The sequence below is a fragment of the Mytilus californianus genome, unplaced genomic scaffold (genome assembly GCF_021869535.1).
Source record: "Mytilus californianus isolate M0D057914Y unplaced genomic scaffold, xbMytCali1.0.p SCAF_8, whole genome shotgun sequence".
NCBI classification, from domain to species: domain Eukaryota; kingdom Metazoa; phylum Mollusca; class Bivalvia; order Mytilida; family Mytilidae; genus Mytilus; species Mytilus californianus.
In genome coordinates, this window is record NW_026262734.1 from 71,377,533 (window position 1) to 71,397,250 (window position 19,718).

Consider the following 19,718-nt stretch of genomic DNA (forward strand, 5'->3'; position numbering starts at 1 on the left):
GAATGAAATCTGATTTACGATACCACATTTGTTTTGACTGTCAATTTAAGTGGCACTAAATGAGAGGCGAAAGGTACAAAACACAACATAGAAAACTAAAGACTGAGCAACACAACCCCACCAAAAAACAGGGGTGATCACATGTACTATGAGGGTAAGCAGATCCTGCTCCACATTTTCTGTAGACATTTTATGGTTTTACCTGAGATGGATTATCTGCTTGTCTCCACACGTCATTACATCTGTCTGTCACAAAGACTGTGTTTAGAAAACTAAAGCATTGTATTTTACATTTCATACTAGAAAAAGAGTTTTAACGTAACTGATCATTTTTTGGCCACTGCTATTTGTTATGAAATCATCTTGTGACTTAAGATAATGGATCTAATCTTGTACTAGTTAAAGAAAGGTGAACACTTGCATGAATGCATTTTATGTGTTTTGATACGACCGCAAAAATTGAAAATTTTTTGGTCTTATATTGGTATCACGTCGCCGTCGTAGTCGTCCGGCAGCGTCGTCCGAAGACAGATGGTTTCGGGATAATAAATTTAGTATACTATATTTTTGTAGTTTCCAGACAATAACTTGTGTTAAAGTGTATGAATCTCTCTGAAATTATACCACAAGTTTCCATACTACAAAGGGATGGTTATGACTTTGGGGGGTTATGGTTAAAACCAATTAGTAACTAGGGGCAAAAAAAGGGGAAAAACAAGGGTTTTTCTGGTTAAAGGACAATTGAGACAATTTAAAAGCAGTGTAAGGGAGGTAATCCAAATCAATTAAAAGAACACTGTTTGATTACCTCCCTTACATTGCTTGTAAATTATGTATTAAGAAATGATGATTGTCTTGAGGTGATTAGCTGTCAATTTATTTTTAGCAGTTACTATTAATTAATATTAATTTTAGCCATGACTATGTATGTCATTTTATATTTTAAAACTTTTATGATGTATTTAAATGGGTAATTATGGTTGCAAACTCCATTTGAAATTTGAATTGAGATACTGACCATATCTTGAGGAAAAGATTTTTTTTGGGGGAATAAGGGAGAAAGGGGGGAGGGAAAAAAATTGGAGGGGAGGGCAATTTTTCTCCTTTCAGATTTCAGAAATTAAAAGAAAATTTCTTCAAATTATTTTTTTTTGGGGTTAATATTTAACAGCATAGTGTATTGCACAAAAGCAAAAAACCCGGGTAAAATTTTTTTTTTTTGGGGGGGGGGGGTCAATTCGCAACAGCATAGTGTATTGCACAAAAGCAAAAAATTGAATATAAATTCAAATCATATAACCAATTTGAAGTTCTTTGACTACAGTTATTCTGTGTCAGAAACCTATTATGTGTCAAAAATTTAGTTACAATCCAAATTCAGACCTGTATCAAGCATGAATATTGTGTCCATTTTTGCCCCAACTTTTCAGGGTTGGACATCTGAGGTCGTATCCAGCTGCGCTCAGCGAAGCAATTTATTTAAATTTTGGTTGATTTGAATGTTTCGGTGTTAACAGTGTGGCGTCCATTTCCCTGAACCAGTATACATTATTGTTTAGGGGCCAGCTGAAACCCGCCTTCCGTGTGCAGGATTTTCTTGCTATGTTGAAAACCGGTTGGTCGCTTTCGGCTGTTTTCTGCTCTGTGGTCGGGTTGTTGTCTCTTTGACATATTCCCAGCTTCCATTCTCTATTTTATATTGCTTAGTGTATGGCAAAATGCCTTTTCCAGTGCCTTTCAAGCTTTTATTGATATTAATGCAAAGCCATCTGGACATTATTCTTTGTAAATAATTTTTGTTTTTATTCTAGGTGTTAATGAGCAAAGATTATGTATTAATTAAAGGCTATCCTGGCACAGGTAAGGCTATATAAGATTCATCAATGATATAAACAATGATATTTTTCTATTCAGACAATTGCAAGTCAGTGGTTTTAATTTTTATTGGACTTGGTGCAATAAATTAGCCATATTTTGGGTAAATGAGCAGGACTTTTTTTGTGGTATATGTTTTATATATTTTATTGATAGCTACATTGATGTATAGTATATTGTTCACCAGTGAAATATTTGTCCAGTTACACACCACATATATATCCTCAAGAAATTCAGATATTGATATTTTTCCATAGAACTCCCCAAATTGTTTTTGTTGTTCTCATAAAGTCGTGTACTGGCCATAACTTTTATTAGCTCACCTAACTTAAAGGACCAAGTGAGCTATTCTCATCACTTGGTGTCTGCTGTTCATTAACCTTTATAAAAACCACTTCCTCTGAACATGGCTGACATGGCTAAAAATAGAATATAGAGGTAAAATACAAGTGTTTTTTTCTAATATCTTGAAAACTGCTATAGATAGAGAAAATCTGATGAGGCTGAAATGTTCCTAATGTTGAGACATACCTACTGTCGTTTTACATCGAAACTGTCAGACAACTGACAGGAGTTATTGCCCTTATATGAAGAATTTTACGAATTTTTTTTCATTTTTGCCTATTATCTTGAAAACTATTTTAGATTTAGGGAAACCTTTAATAACAAAAATGATCAGCAAGACGAGATCTGCAAAGATGTCTATAAGTCCAAAATTGTCAATGAGCTCCTTAGAAATTATTGCCCTAAAAGGGTAAAGATGCGCAATTCATTTCAGGTAGGCGGTAATGGTAGCCTTTTCCTCACTTCCTCTGCCCATATTGTATACTTGGATATGTATGATGGCTTGTTTCTAAGCTGAGACATTTTCAAATATATGGTTAAATTTTTCAGGGTTTATAATGAACATGATGAAGTGAGATTCATTTTTCCGTAATTTAGCACACCCCGAAAAGCCTTTTGTGGTGCAGCTTCTCGAGGTAAAAATATATATATGGTGGAAATTGTAAGTCTTGCCCTTTAATGATGATTTTTACCCAATTTTTGCATATTTTGTTAAAACTATAATATATAATTAAAAACTGTAAATGGTAAAAATGATGAGCAAGGGAAGATCATCAAGTAAGACATCATTGATCTTTGTATGAGTTTTTGCTTTAACACTTTCAGTACTGAATTATTTTTATTTTAAGCATTAGTTTGTATAGCCAGACAGTTTTAAGCATGAGTGGTTTCGTGTGCTCATAGAAAATTTATCTCGGAACTTCAAACAACGATCATCGCTATTTGGCATCAATTTTCGTGAAATATTTTAAGGTCAAGTCGTATTTTACTTGTTCAAAGTGGTGGAGTAATTTCAGCGATTATGAAAGGAAGCAATTATAACTTTTGAGCTCTGAGACGGATGTTTTTTCTATGAGTGCATGTGTACATAATCATTGGCAGCGAAGGGAAGAGTTTCTTCTGACTGTTCCCCTTTTCGTGATTTCAACCAAAATTAAATATTTTGTTTCATGACAAAGAATAACAGTAAATGTCCATGACATCACCATTAATAATAGGAAAGCTAATAAACAACTGACAATTAAACAAAAACCAGCAACTGATTTAATTCTGCCATTTGCAATGCATAGTTCATTGTCAACAAAATAACTCAAGCAACTCAACTGGAATTGACAGTCAGTCGACAACTGTATTATACTTGCTGTTATGTTTTTTTACTGTCACTTGGGGGTATTTCAGAAATTCTTGTTACCAATCTATGACAAATAGAATATGATCGAACAAAATGTCTGACTATTTATCACACTAGATTACCTTACTGTCCATAATGGCAAATAGAGGGACATTTTAAACAAAGTAACAGGCATGCATGCAACAGTTGCCACCTAATATATATCAATTTATACAGATAAAAATATACTTCCAAAAATTAAATGAAATAAATAGACAAATAAAAAAAAATTCACTGCTAAAGGGATGAAATGTTTTTTATACTTTAATCAAAGATTATACGAGGAAATACAAATCATGTTTACTGTCCGATACCTAAATTTAACGTATACATACCTTCTGTAGCTAATACAATTATGTTTGGCATAGAAAAACTTAGTGAAAATAATTAATCCACACAAGAATCTGAAAATACCGTTAGCCGGATGATAGAGAAACATATTAAACCACAAACCAAATGCTACTATAACCCGTTACTCTTTTTAACTCTCAACATCTATCAGATAGTTAACAATATTACATAAAGAGCTAATGTTTTTGATATAAAGTTCCTATTTAGAGGTATAATAGTAAGATAATGAAGAAATAATGTATTAATGATAAATAATATATATATACTAACACAATTATGAATATATATATACCTGAAGATACCCTGGTCTTTTGATACTAAATATATAATGATACAGGGATAGCTGTACCAGTGAAGAAATCTTAACAGCATGTGCAATATTGTTGTTAAATAATAAAAAAAAAAATGTGTGTTACTTGCCTCTTTCTTTTGTCTTTTAGATTTTTATGGATGGTTAGTGTGCTACATTTGGTATGAATACTACTATGTCTTTTTCATCAGTTGTCCTTTAGTTTTGTTCAAAGTTCTGAAATAAATAAAGTCACAAATTGAAACCATAAAATCAATCAATCTAAAAATGTCTTAAGCAAACAACATCAAATTGTAGATTTTCTAAACAGATAACAATTTTAATTTTACAGCAATTTTTAAGGAAATGAAACACAGTGAAACAATCTGGGAGACAGAGATGTTTTCCACAGTCTTAGGCAGCCATATTTTGCCACTTCGAGTGTCTTGTTGATTCTTTTTCACTCTCATGTTGCAGACATGACACAAACTTGTTCCAAAGGAACTAGGCAAGTGTCTGTGTAAGACAGTCGTCAGTTGGGACAAGTGATGGACAACCCTTATGAGCTGACACCCCTATGTATCTGCCAATCAGTCTGGCTGCTAATGCCTTTCGCCTATTCAATCTTACTTTACCACAAACCCCAGTGTTGTATTTTTGAAATAAGTCTGTAAATGATGTGAGAGAAGTGAAGTAATTGTTCATATAGACGTGGTACCATTGCCTTGTGACATTAGCCTTTTCTATACATTTTTGTACTACACAGTTTGCTAGACATTTTTGTACTACACAGTTTGCTAGACAATGTGCTGTCCCATTATTCTTCCCATTGTACACCTAACAGAATGCAACATACACAATGTCAGCCTCAGCTATCGCCTACATTTTGATGCCCCAGTTAGTAGGTTTCAGGCTAGCATGAACTGCTTGAAAGACAGTCATCCTTTGAAAGGAACCATCACCTTGTCAACCGATAATTGTCTGTTAGGAATGTACTGCATCATTAATCATTGAATAACTAAACATATTAATTTAGTACAAAGCCATTTAATGTGGTTCACCTGGGACTCTTTTCTCAATAATTCTTACAATAAAAATTGATCGTAAGTTATACATGTTATACTGAACTGTTCATGACTTATTAATATTTGTTTCTCATAAGATATTTTGTGCAAAGAGTCCCTGGCTGTGGGGCTTGCTCACAATGAATTTATCTCATGATTTGCAGGAAGAGTTCCAAAGTAAAGGGTCATAAGAATAATATCTGTAGTCCAGTTGGATTTTCAATCTGGTTTGACATTTTAATACCCATAAGAAAACCTAATCCAAGAAATGCTTTCATTAACCATTGGGACTTATTCTAGAATTTGTTTATTAGCATTATTGTAATTTATTGTAAGATAAATTGCAAGATCTCATTTGGAAACAAGTGAGAAACTATCAACAGACTCTTTATTTGGCTCTTATATACTGTTGTCTGACCTGTATCCCCATGTGGTAGAAACAAATGTGGCAAACTCCCTTCATAAAAGTTATATTTTCATGTCATTCATCAGCATCATCATCAACCAGGGGGAAGTCACACCCCTGCAAGGAATTCAAGAACTGTTCTTAAAATGTTCAAGAACTGTATTAGGACCTAGTTCTTGAAATGTTCATGAACAGTTCATGAACATTAAATGGCCGTTCAAGAACTATTTTGAACTAATTTAAGAACTCTTTTGAACTAATTCAAGAACTGTTTTGAACTAATTCAAGAACTATTTTCAGTTAATTCAAGAATTTTCTTGAACTTGTTCTAGAAGTAAAACTCTTCAAAAATTGATCTAGAACTTGCTAGAAATTGATCTTTTTCCTTCCATGGTCAACCAGGTTTCCTACTATGTTTGAACCCGACTGTTTATATAGATATGTAAACTTCTCTTCCTTTCTGTATCAGGACTACCAACTATAAACGCTGAATTACAGCTAGTTCTACATGAAACTGTGTAAAGTTATCCGGACAGATCTTTTAATCAATTGCCGCAGTTTCCCCCTGCAAGAACAAGAAATAGTCCACAAAGCATCAATAGTTCCAGATATTTTGTAAAAATAAATGGATTTTTAAGAATTAATAAATTCTATTTAATTTAATCAGTGTTGTTTTAATTAATTTTCAAATTTACAATATAAACATGAACTAATGTACATTTTATTTCAGGCCATTAGGAATCAAATAATTTTAGAATCCCCCCCCTCTTTTTTTCCTTACACACAAATGAAGAATGGCTGATGCCTTATTAATTATTTTAACCTAGGAATCATATATTATGCACACTTTTCATTTTTGTTGAGCCTGCGACTTCTGTTGCAGAAAGCTCGACATAGGGATAGTGATCCGGCGGCGACGTTAGCTTACTTCTTAAAAGCCTAATATTTCAGAAGGTAGAAGACCTGGATCCTTCATACTTTATATTTAGATGCCTTATGTTACGAAGTTTCTGTCTGTCATATGTCCATTGTCCTTGACCTCATTTTCATGGTTCAGTGACTACTTGAAAAAAAAGTTAAGATTTTTAGTACTCTTAATTTCTCTCTTATTATGAGTAATAGGATAACTATATTTGGTATGTGCATACCTTGTAAGGTCCTCATGCCCGTCAGACAGTTTTTACTTGACCTCGACCTAATTTCATGGATCAGTGAACAAGTTTAAGTTTTCGTGGTCAAGTCCATATCTCAGATACTATAAGCACTAGGTCTACTATATTTGGTGTATGGAATGATTGTAAGGTGTACATGTCCAACTGGCAGGTGTTATCTGACCTTGACCTCATTTTCATGGTTCAGTGGTTAAAGTTAAGTTTTTGTGTTTTGGTCTGTTTTTCAAACACTGTATGCAATAGGTCAACTATATTTGGTGTATGAAAATATTTTACCATGTACATGTCAGTCTGGCATGTTTTATTTGACCTTGACCTCATTTTTACGGTTCATTGCTCAATGTAAAGTTTTTGTTTTTTGGTCTGTTTTTCTAATACTATAAGCAATAGGTCAACTGTATTTGGTGTATGGAATGATTGTAAGGTGTATATGTCTGTCTTGAAATTATCATCTGACAATGACCTCATTTTCATGGTTCATTGGTCAATCTTAAGTTTTCCTTGTTAAGTTTGTTTCTTAGATACTATTTGCAATAGGTCAATTATATTTAAAGCATGTAATGGTTGTAAGGTGTACATGTCTGTCTGGCAGGGTTCATCTGACTGTGACCTCATTTTCATGGTTCATTGATAAATGTTAAGTTTTCCTGGTTAAGTTTGTTTCTTAGATACTATTTGCAATAGGTCAACTAAATTTAAAGCATATTAGGCATATGGAATGATTGTAAGGTGTACATGTATTTCCAGTTTGGCAAATGACCCTGACCTCATTTTCTTGGATCATGTTAAGTTTATGTGATAGTTGTAATGAAGCTTTATATTTAGGTCTATCAACATAAAATCAATGGTTAGTAAAGAAGGCGAGACATTTCAGTGTGTGCACTCTTGTGTACAATTCTATTAGTTATTCATTTTTAGAAATTTAAAACAAAAATTAATCATTGTAAATATCATCATATACATAATCAGTTTATGCTGAGGCCACTTTCTGCTGTTGATTTGCTAAAATGAAAGCCATTTCATAATGCCTCAATAAACTATTACATGATAAAAAAAGTTTAAACAAATTTCTTATAAACTTATTTGATAACAAATCTGTTTTATGTGACAACTGGATACAAGTTACTTCTGTTCCAGGTGCTTTTAATTTCCTTAGTCACATACTTTACCATTGATGATAATTATTGACATATTTTTGCAGCAATTCGAAGGATATTTGCAAGGAATTTAAAGACCAAACAGCCTATTGTTTATGCGCATTAGCTAACGCAACTTGATTGTGACATGAAAGCTCTATGACGTTGTGTCCAGTTCGGCAAAATGCGGCAGATAAGAACGTCCCATTTTGTGTATTTCACAGATTCCAATATGATGTACGCGTCAAAATCAGTTTGTCAAGAAAAATGGGATCATTTAGCAGCTGCAAATATTTAGAAAAAATTAAACAAAAATGAACACAAAAGACTAACGCTTAGAATTTTGAACTTTTGTGATTTGCACAATTGAGCTTTCAAAAGTTTAGGTCGACAAAAATAGTTCTAGTAGTTTCGATCTACTGGCACCAATTTTGACTTTAACTGATTCCCATAAAACATTATTAGATCTTGTTATGAAGTTCTATTTTATTTATACTGCTAAATTGACAAAATCTTTTAAAACAAAAAAAGATGCATTGTATTGTGCCATTGCCAATGATTGGTATCATTTAAAATTGTCTTAAGGGAAAAAATTATGAAGATTTCGCTTGCTCTCACCAAGTATCTTACAATATTAATCCTTGCTCTCACTAATGTTAAAGGCAAAATCTTTAAGAAGTCAATACTTGAATGTGAATTAAAATGAAAATTTAAGGTTTGTTAAACAAAATCTTTAAGTCTTAAATTATTTTAAAAAAATGCTCCAGGAATAAAATCAACTTTAAATGCTCACTTTTAAGAAGCTACAATGAACGGAAAGATTGAAAACAAATTTCAATTCGTTGTCATTTTTTTTTAATTTCCAAAAGGACACTTAAGTTCATAAGACTATAATCTTTTACATTTATTCAGTTTTGAAAAATACTTTATACTTTCCAATGAAAAATTATTTCTTTCAGTTCAAACGAAAATTGTTAAATTCTAAACTATAGTCAGATGTCTTTTCTGGCTTATTTGTACTTTTTATTTACTGTATTACAGACCCGTGAAAGAGTAATAACAAAAATCATATTTTATTATAGACCATATACATGTAACATTTTAGTATTAGTTACCTCAAGTTCCTTAGATTTTTAATATTTAGAAATTATGAATCTACAAATAAGATGGAATAGTTTTTGTCTCGCCTTGACGGAGTCAAAAAGCGAGACATAGGTATGCTGTTTCCGGCATCGGCGGCGGCGGCGTCAACAATGTATTAGTTTGTGATTAGGTCTAGTTCATGCTGAACCACTAGTAGTAGGTCAATGATATTTGGTATGCAGTTGTATTAGCATTGGCACATCTCATTACCATGGAGATTATTTGGCCCCACCCCCTCAGTCAAGGTCTATTGACTTTGAAACTTTTCATAGTTTACATGTATTAGTTTGTGATTAGGTCAATTTATGGGGAACCGCTAGTGGTAGGTCAATGATATTTGGTATGCAGTTGTATAAGCATTGGCATATCTCATTTCTATGGAGATTATTTGGCTCCGCCCCCTTAGTCATGGTCTATAGACTTTGAAAATTTTGCTAAGTGAACATGTATTAGTTTGTGATTAGGTCAGTTCAAGGGGAACCATTAGTGGTAGGCCAATGTTAATTGGTGTTCAGTTGTATAAGCATTAGCACATCTCATTTCCATGGAGAATATTTGGCCCTTCCCTGTCAGTCATGGTCTATTTACTTTGAAACTTTTGCTTAGTTTACATGTATTAGTTTGTGATTAGATCAGTTTAAGATGAACTGCTAATATTAAGTCAATATATTTGGTATGCAATTTTATTGGCATTTGCAAGTATCGTTTCCATGGAGATTATATAGCCCACCCCTGATCATGGTTCATTGACTTTGAAACTTTTACATAGCTTACAAGTTAATGTTTGTGTTTAGGTTTGTTTAAAGGGAACAACTTATAATAAGTCAATGGTATTTGGTATGCAGTTGTTTTAGCATTGGCACATCTCATTCAATGGAGATTGTTTAGCCATGTACCGTCAGTCATGGTTCATTGACTTTGAATATTTGCATAACTTACATGTTAAAGTATTGCTATTTTAATTTCAACATTTGCATTATCAAAATTACAAAAAGGCGAGACATATCTCTGTGATAACAGTTCATTATACGCCCGACTTAGTCGGAACGTTGTATGGTATACACTAGTCCGTCAGTGATTCTGTCCGTTGGTCAACACTCTATAGTCTAATATAAAAATAAATAGATGTGGTATGATTGCTAATGAGACATTGAAGCTCCACCAGAGACCAAATGACGTAAAAGTTAACCGTACAGCCTTAAGCCTTATAAAACTAATAGTCTAGAAGTTAGTCAGTGTCATCTTTCATTTCTATTTTTTATTTTCAATAATTCTGTCAAAGAGAAGGAGGGGAAAAACAAACTTTCTTTTTTAAAGCGGAATAGAAGGAGATTTCGAACAATATTACATTCAACGGGCAGTGTTTCTGAAAGCTTATTTTAAAGCTGAGATTTTGGGTTTAGTGAGGCAATAGAATGAGATCTGACAAATACTGATGCTTAAATGTGATCTCTTGTATTATAGATAATAAAGTAGGTGTATATTGTTGCTTTTATTGGAAATTTTAATGTGTGTTTCAAACGTTCAATTTGCAATATTTGCCAAAATTACGGGAAACTTGTACTATGACGTCAGATTCAGTGTTCTATAGAAAGACAACTCTTTTCTTAAAAACAATTGAGAATAAAACATGAAAATTACTCATAACTTTTTTGAAAGGTCAGTGGGGCTTTGTTTGAAAGAGAACACAGAGCACTTTCTTTCTTGAAATTTTTAAGAAGAAATCAATGGTAGATATTTTTTAATACTGGAAACTTTTTTCATTCTTATGTATTATTTTTGGCAGGAATGAAATAAATCATACTTTTTAAGATCAAAACACCAAGAATCTTTAACTCTTGTATCTTAAATTGATAGATACAAATCTACTGTTTAATGTGAAAAAAGAATAATGCTCCTAGGTTCGGTATTATTGGATTATTTGAAACTTTAAATAACAACCAAATAATGTTCATATTGCGGAAAAACAAGAAACTGAGGTTGCTATAGTGACGAAATGAAGTCTGTGACCCCCAATTTTTTTCATCATAATTTATTCCCAAAATCATGAAATCCTTCACTCAAAATTTTAAGAAAAAATCACTGGTAGAAATTCATAGGCTGTTTGATCTTTAAACAATGAATTATGATGCATTTATTATCATTAATCTGAGATTTTTTCAAGTTCTTTTATATGCTGTATTATGATAAAGAAAGGCACATTTATGAACTTGGATAGAGAGGCAGAAATAACGTCTTAGGAAGAAAGAAATGATAATTTGGCAGTGTAAAAAACGAGTAGAAATTGAATATTAAAAGTCTCAAAGTAAGTTATAGTTAAACATACATGTGATGGACTGTGAAACTCAGATTAGGAGATTGGGGAATTTTGGTCAGGAGATTAGGACTCAGATCAGGAGGATTTTTATCGACATAAATTTTGTCGTAAATTTAACCGTATGATGTATAAATTGTCTTATAAAGTGTTTTTTTCTTCAACTTTCCCTCAGAATGTAATATGTTTATAGTACTCTTGTTGCCTTTCTATTTGAATGATATCATGATATTAAAAAAAATATTGAGGAGGTTCTGTTTCTTGTTTTGTTTTTGGATAATTGATTGTTGACTGCTTGTAAATAAAGCTTTATGACCTTTTCTTTCTTTGTGTATAGATTTGTATTCATGTCTCTTGTAACTGTATAGACAAATAAGAAAGAAATATGCTATACATGTATATTGATAACATGATAAATAGATTAAAAAAGTAACAAACAATAACAATAATAATGCATGGTGTTTAAGCATTATGACAGTCTTATTTCTAGAAAAATTAAAAGACTCAAACAGTTTGAAATATTTAGTTAATTTTAAGATAGATCACTAAATTTATAATATTGAGAAATATTATTTAATATCTGGGTCATGATAGAGGTGTTTTTTTTTTTTATTTTTATCTTTATATCATGGTAGAGGTGTTTTTTTTTTTATCTTTAAATCATGGTAGAGGTGTAACCGTCATGAACAAAAACTCATCAAATAATTTTGAAGGTCAGACTTACTATATAAATTTTAATTTAAGCCTAGAAAAGAAGTCTAGATTCCTCAAATAATTTTTAAATTTACATTTTCTTATTTGTCCCAAGACATTTAAAATCTTTTAATTACCATCCTTATATGACTATTTGATTAAAATATTATTCATTTATATTCTTTTTACAATTTACATTATTGAAAGAAAAATAACTTAAAACAGGATAAATCAAAGGGAAGTAACCAAAATTTATTTCAATCATTTTACAATACACATAGTTTTTATTACACAACGGCAGTTAGCCAGAGGTAAACATCTTTGATTACCAGTATGTTTGACACCCAAGCTGTCAAGTAAAGCCATTAAATTATACATCTTCTTTGATTAACAGGTAAAATTTAACACAGGTGTCAGCTAGTGAGTTACACTCGTAGTAAGAAATTATCAAAAATGGTGTCTGAAAATTTTCATTCATGAAATATTTCATACACAGGATTTTTTTCTCCTTAAGGAAGTACACCACTAATTCATGGCCCCATTGCTTTCTATGTTAAATTCCTCAATTTCAAGCAGACACAGCTCTTTTGTTTCAAGTTCAAATAAAGTGACAATCATTGCATGTCAAAGCAACACTTTATGGTGTCTTGTACTGGAAAAATCAACATACCTTTAATGGCATATAAGAAAGAACTGGTTCCCAGAACTTCGGATGTACCAAAACAGGTACTTCAGATCTGACATACAGGCAAAAAGTACCCTCTTTATAAAATTTGGTGCAGTTTTTTTAATATTCAAAATTATAAGTCAAAAAGTGTTCTACAATGATCACCAGTCATTCAGCTTTCATTTGATAACAACAATACCTAAATATTCTACATATTTTGAAAGCTACACTCATGCGTAGGAACTATTTTGTGTTAAATATGTACTACTTTCTGGTATGTGCTTTCTGGCCGGGCCGAATTAGTGGTGTTACACCTATAACAGAACCAAACTTGCTATACTGACTTCAGCATCACTTTATTTCATTCTATGATCTATTTCAAGCAATAAAAAACACATAAAGCTTATGTCCAAATACTATTTTACTAATTTTAAGTTCAAATTGGACTGGTAGTAACATATAGGTTATTCAAAGAAAACTGCATATGGATATTATAAATGGCCAATATACTTATTTTATTCTCAATATCATTGTTGTATTTAATAATTTCTGTTAGGAAAATAATGTGCTTACCAATAGTCATAATTTACCAGAGTTTGTTCATTTAATAAAAATATATTAGACCAAACCTAAGACATAATTGAGAAAATTGTCCCCCCTTTTTTCTTCAAATTGAAAAAGGGACATTTTTGGTATAAACCATACTTCTGTGGTACAAAATAGATTATAAAGAGCAATTTATATATTTTTCAGCTGGATAACTTGCTAAACTGGTTCGAAATTGCATGTACAGTGAGATTTTGGAATTCTTATATGAGTATATACCAATTGCCTAGATTGTAAAAGGCTATCATAAGAAAACCAATAAAACTTGAAAAATCATAGGATTATTTGACCAAGAGCTATTTTTTTACCATAAACAAGTCATTATATACATGTTTTATTGATTGCAATCCCAAATAATGCACAAATAAGAATTTGGAGTCAAGTCTTAACTGCATGCATGTTGTGTGACCATAAAAGGCTAAAATACCTGATTATGTCAATTTAAGAGCTGAAATTTCCCATAAACAGAATTGTTCTTCAAAAAAAGATGATTAAACATGTTTACTTACATCAAATATGACTTATTTTCATTGGAATAGGTACAACTTCTAAAAATTGAATTTCTGATGATTCTCTGTAATAGGAAGTACACCACTAATGAATGGCCCCATTGCTTTCTATGTTAAATTCCTCAATTTCAAGCAGACACAGCTCTTTTGTTTCAAGTTCAAATAAAGTGACAATCATTGCATGTCAAAGCAACACTTTATGGTGTCTTGTACTGGAAAAATCAACATACCTTTAATGGCATATAAGAAAGAACTGGTTCCCAGAACTTTGGATGTACCAAAACAGGTACTTCAGATCTGACATACAGGCAAAAAGTACCCTCTTTATAAAATTTGGTGCAGTTTTTTTAATATTCAAAATTATAAGTCAAAAAGTGTTCTACAATGATCACCAGTCATTCAGCTTTCATTTGATAACAACAATACCTAAATATTCTACATATTTTGAAAGCTACACTCATGCGTAGGAACTATTTTGTGTTAAATATGTACTACTTTCTGGTATGTGCTTTCTGGCCGGGCCGAATTAGTGGTGTTACACCTTAACGGGAGGACGGGAGGATACCCCTGAAAACGGGATTATTGTACTCCCGTCATGAGGTTCACATGTATGGTTAAAGTCCCAGATTTCCTACGACTCTCACGATCTTTCTTCTGCTGCCATAGCATTTAAACACTAGGGGGTCATTATCATCAGAAAATTAATTTTCACTCTCAACTGCATCTAATTCCCCTATTCCAATTTGTGCAAGCCTCTGATTGTAGCTTATCTTAATAATTTAAACACTCTCAAGTAAAGAGTATAACTTTTTAAAAAAGCAATATGTAAATGGTTCAAAGATTTCGCGTATCAGATAATAAACTTTTAATTTTTGAAGGGATCACATTGACTGCATATGTCTGACAAGTTCGAATAATGGCGGCACCGAAATGCAAATCAAACATAAGAATAAATGACATAACTTTGACTTTTATTGTAAAAATTTAGACATAATATGAAAATTTGAAATCTGTTTACATACTCTGGTTACAGATGATTTTCAGCTTTACGTAATTGATCTGATGTTAAAACTGAAAGTAGACGTTGCATTTTTCATTTTCCGTTGTCCCTCCATCTGTCTGTCCGTCCGTTCGTCTGTCCGTCGTCAACATGTTGGACTTTAACCAATTTGCATGAAACTTTGGTGAAATGTTTATATCTATTGACGTAAGCTCCCTTTTGATTTTTATAAATTTTAGAATTTGTGTTTCCAAGTTATGGGGTTTTATTCATTAAAAAAGGGGGATTTTCTAGTTTTCGGACTATAACTCAAAAATGCTCTGAGCAGTTTTCATTAAACTTTGGTGAATTTTTTATATCTATTGATGTAAGCTCCCATTCAATTTTTATAACTTTTAGAATTTACGTTTCCTAGTAATTGGATTTTATTATACCCCACGCAACGAGTTGCGGAGGGTATAATGTTTTTGACCCGTCCGTCTGTCCGTCAGTCCGTCCGTCCGTCATTCTTGTTCTTGTCATCGCAACTCCTCTCAAACCACACAACAGAATTTCACGAAACCTTTTTAGATAAAAAGGACATATTATGTAGTTGTGCATATCGACAGGAAATTACGATTCAATTTTTTTTCTAGGAGTTATGCCCCTTTGAACTTATTTGCTTCAATGTACTACTGCAACAGTTTGTCATCTCAACTCCTCTCAAACCACACAACAGAATTTCACGAAACCTTTTTAGATAAAAAGGACATATTATGTAGTTGTGCATATCGACAGGAAATTACGATTCTTTTTTTTTTCTAGGAGTTACGCCCCTTTGAACTTATTTGCTTTAAGGTACTACTTCAACAGTTTGTCATCTCAACTCCTCTGAAACCACACAACAGAATTTCATGAAACTTTGTAGATAATAAGAACATACTACATAGATGTGCATATCGACAGGAAATTACGATTCTTTTTTTTTCTAGGAGTTACGCCCCTTTGAACTTATTTGCTTCAATGTACTTCTGCAACAGTTTGTCATCTCCACTCTTCTGAAACCACGCAACAGAATTTCATGAAATTTTGTAGATAAGAAGGACATACTATGTAGATGTGCATATTGACAGGAAATTATTATTCAATATTTTTTCTTATACAATTTTTTTTTGTTACACTTATTTAATTTCTCCAATGACAATGTGGGGATGTGAGGTATGTGAGCGTGCTCACTAAGGTTCTTTAATTCCCAAAAAATTTGTACAATTCTTGCCAGATTTTTATGAAACTCATATCATAGGTTTATATTAGCAATGTCTTGGACGAGTTCTAAAATCTGTGCCGATCAATTATTTTTAAAAGAGTAATGGCCCTTGGAAACATTAATTATATGTAAAATTGCATCTTTAGCTGATGTCTTCGACGAGTTCGACAATCAATGCTGATCAATTATTTTTAAAAGAGTTACGTCCCTTGGAAACATTAAATATATGGAAAATTGCATTGTTAGCGCTCTCATGTGTACAATTCTTGCCAGAATTTTATAAAACTTAAATCATAGGTTTATATTAGCAATGTCTTTGACAAGTTCGAAAATCAGTGACGATAAATAATTTCTAAAAGAGTTATGCCCATTGGAAATATTAATTGTATGGAAAATTGGCCTATGAGCGCTCTAATGTGTACAATTCTTGCCAGATTTTTATGAAATTTATATTATAGGTTTATATCAGCAATGTCTTTAATGAGTTTAAAAATCAGTGCTGATCAATTATTAGTCCCCTACCGACAAAGTTGAAGATATTGATTTGATATTTGGTATATAGTTTTATCATGACAAGTTATAGATCAAGTTCGATTTTTGTTCCGGTCTGATGATTTAGTCCAAAGTTATGGTTCATAGAAAAACTCCATAACTAATGTTAGAGTACTATGTTAAACCATATATCTGTACAAAGGGAGATAACTCATTTTTTAAAAGACATTCTTTGTAAATTGTTTGAGGAATTTTGTGGCAGGTTTGTATGTTATTTTGTATAAACTAATTTTCTGAATGCTACAGGTATATATATATATATATTTTTTTATTAAGTGAAATCCTTTCATTAGATAATAATCTATTTTTATTAAGGTATGTTGTGTAGATAAAAGTTGTTGACATTTTATACTGATAAGTTACAAATCTATATTAGTTTGTGACAAATGAAAGAAAAAATATTTGGAACTATTAATTATATTTGATTGTAATTTGAAAATAGATATACATTGTATTACATCATATCTAATTTTAGAGAACTATTAATCATATCTAATGTTAGAGTGTTATAGGTTTTCCACACTTTTTTTCATTATGCTTGAAGATATTGATTGACAATTGGTATATAGTTTTATCATGACAAGTTACAGATCAAGTTCAAATTTTTGTTTCGGTCTGATAATTTTGTGCAGAGTTATGGTCCTTGGACTTGAAAAAATTCACTCATATATTCAGTTTTCCACACTGTTTTTAGTCATGCTTGAAGATATTGACTTGATATTTTCTTTTTGTTTACACCATGACAAGTTATAGAAAAAGTTAGCATTTTGTTCCAGTATAATGAATTTTTACTCGGTAGGGAACTATGTATTGCCATGCAATACTCTCAGAATGCTTGTTTTTAAAAGAGTTAGGCCCCTTGAAAATATCGATTATATGGGAAATTACATTGTCAGCCTTCTCATGTGTAAAATTATTGCCAGAATTTTATGAAACTTATATCATAGGTTTATATCAGCAATATCTTTGACACTTTCGAAAATAAGTGCTGATCAAATATTTTTAAAGAGTTATGCCCCTTGGAAATATTATTTATAATGGAAATCACATTGCATTTGCTCTGAAGCCTTCCTTTCTCTAAGATATTAATAAAAAGTTTTAAAGAACAAAAAGAAGTGCTTTTTTTCATATTGGAATGACGTCATCGTCGTTGTCGTCCGAAGACACATTGGTTTTTGCACTCTAACTTTAGTTTAAGTGAATGGATTTCTATGAAATTATACCGTAAGGTTCAATACCACAAAAGGAAGGTTGGGATTGATTTTGGGGGTTATGGTACCATAGTTAAGGAATAAGGGGCCAAAAATAAGCATTTTTGTAACTTCCAGACATAACTTGTGTGTTAGTTTATGGATCTCTCTTACATTGTACCACAAGGTTCCATATCACAAAGGGAATGCTAGAATTGAATTTGGGGGTAATTGCCCAAAACGTTTAGGAATAAGGGGCCAAAAATAAGCATTTTTCTAGTTTCCAGACAATAACTTGTGTTCAAATGTATGGATCTCTCTGAAATTGTACTGCAAGGTACCATACCACAAAGGGTAGGCTGGGATTGATTTTGGGAGTAATTGCCTCAAAATGTTAGGAATTAGGGGCCAAAAAGGGGCAAAAAACAAGCATTTTTCTAGTTTCAGGACAATAACTTGTGTGTAAGTGTATGGATCTTTATGAAATTGTACTACAAGGTTCCATATCACAAAGGGAAAGCTTGGTTTGAGTTTTGGGGTAATTGCCCTAAACATTTAGGAATTTGGGGCCAAAAAGGGGCCTAAATACAAGCATTTTTCTAGTTTCCAGACAATAACTTGTGTTCAATTGCATGGATCTCTCTGAAATTGTACTTCAAGGTACCATACCACAAAGGGAAGGCTGGGATTGAGTTTGGGGGTGATGAATCATAAGGGGTTTAAAAAAATTTGGGGGAGGGATTTTTTTTTCCTTTTTTTCTTTTTTTTTTCTTTAAAATTTTCCATTTTAAATTGGTTATTTCTGATTTATATATAAAATCAAATAATAATGATATGGTTTGAATAGGTAAATTAAAATTTTTTAAGTTCTTAGACCACATTCATTCTGTGTCAGAAACCTATGCTGTGTCAAATATTTAATCACAATCCAAATTCAGTGCTGTATCAAGCTTGAATGTTGTGTCCATACTTGCCCCAACTGTTCAGGGTTTGACCTCTGCGGTCGTATCAAGCTGCGCCCAGCGGAGCATTTTATTAGTTATTGCCCTTGTACCTTGGATAGATAAAATATGTGAAATGTGGGGGACATAGGAACTCTGTTCTTTTATTAAAAAGTTTTCCCCTCTCTGGGATTATTGAAAAGGGTCTGTTTGGACAGTGGTTTCGTTTATTCAGGTTTCAGATGTACAGGAAGTTATTGGCATGCAAGTCAAATATTTTGCAAGTTATTGTTCTGTCTCATTGTAAACTATAAACTAATAAAAACAAATGCTTAATTATGATGGTATTTATTTAAGATTGTGTCATGATTTGTGTAAACATATTTTGACATGAACCAGTTAAGTGTTCACTGCCTTTTTAACCATTTTACTACACAATATGGGACTTGTCATTTAACTTTTGTTTTTGTAGATTGGGAAATAATTAGTAACTTGTCATACATGAACAACATTTAATATTATAGAGAGCGTAAACAAAAAGGCAGGGTTTCCGCTGGCGGTTGCCATTTTCGCATTTTGCAAAAAAATATATATTGTGGCGATTAAAGGGGCATTTATCTACGAAATATAAAAAAAAATTAAATATGATTTTTTTTTTGTTCAATCATTAATGAAAGAGAAATAGTGAAATAATAATTCGCTTTTAGATGCCAGTTTGGTTCAATTTTGTCAAAATAAGCTAAGAAACATCGCTGATGAATTATTCACTTGCAAGTGAATAATTCGACCTCATTGAATCCGTATTCATGTCACCCTCAATTTAACCCCT

The 19,718-nt window shown here is 32.0% G+C and overlaps 1 protein-coding gene across 1 annotated transcript in view; it reads left to right on the top strand.

Annotated features, from left to right (window-relative positions):
• LOC127712846 (DNA replication ATP-dependent helicase/nuclease DNA2-like) overlaps positions 1-19,718 on the top strand; it is a 257,582-nt gene that overhangs the window by 158,372 nt on the left and 79,492 nt on the right. Inside the window, exon 10 of the mRNA XM_052219453.1 lies at positions 1,812-1,860. Coding sequence (XP_052075413.1) covers positions 1,812-1,860 — 49 coding nt within the window. The remainder of the gene's footprint in view (positions 1-1,811; positions 1,861-19,718) is intronic.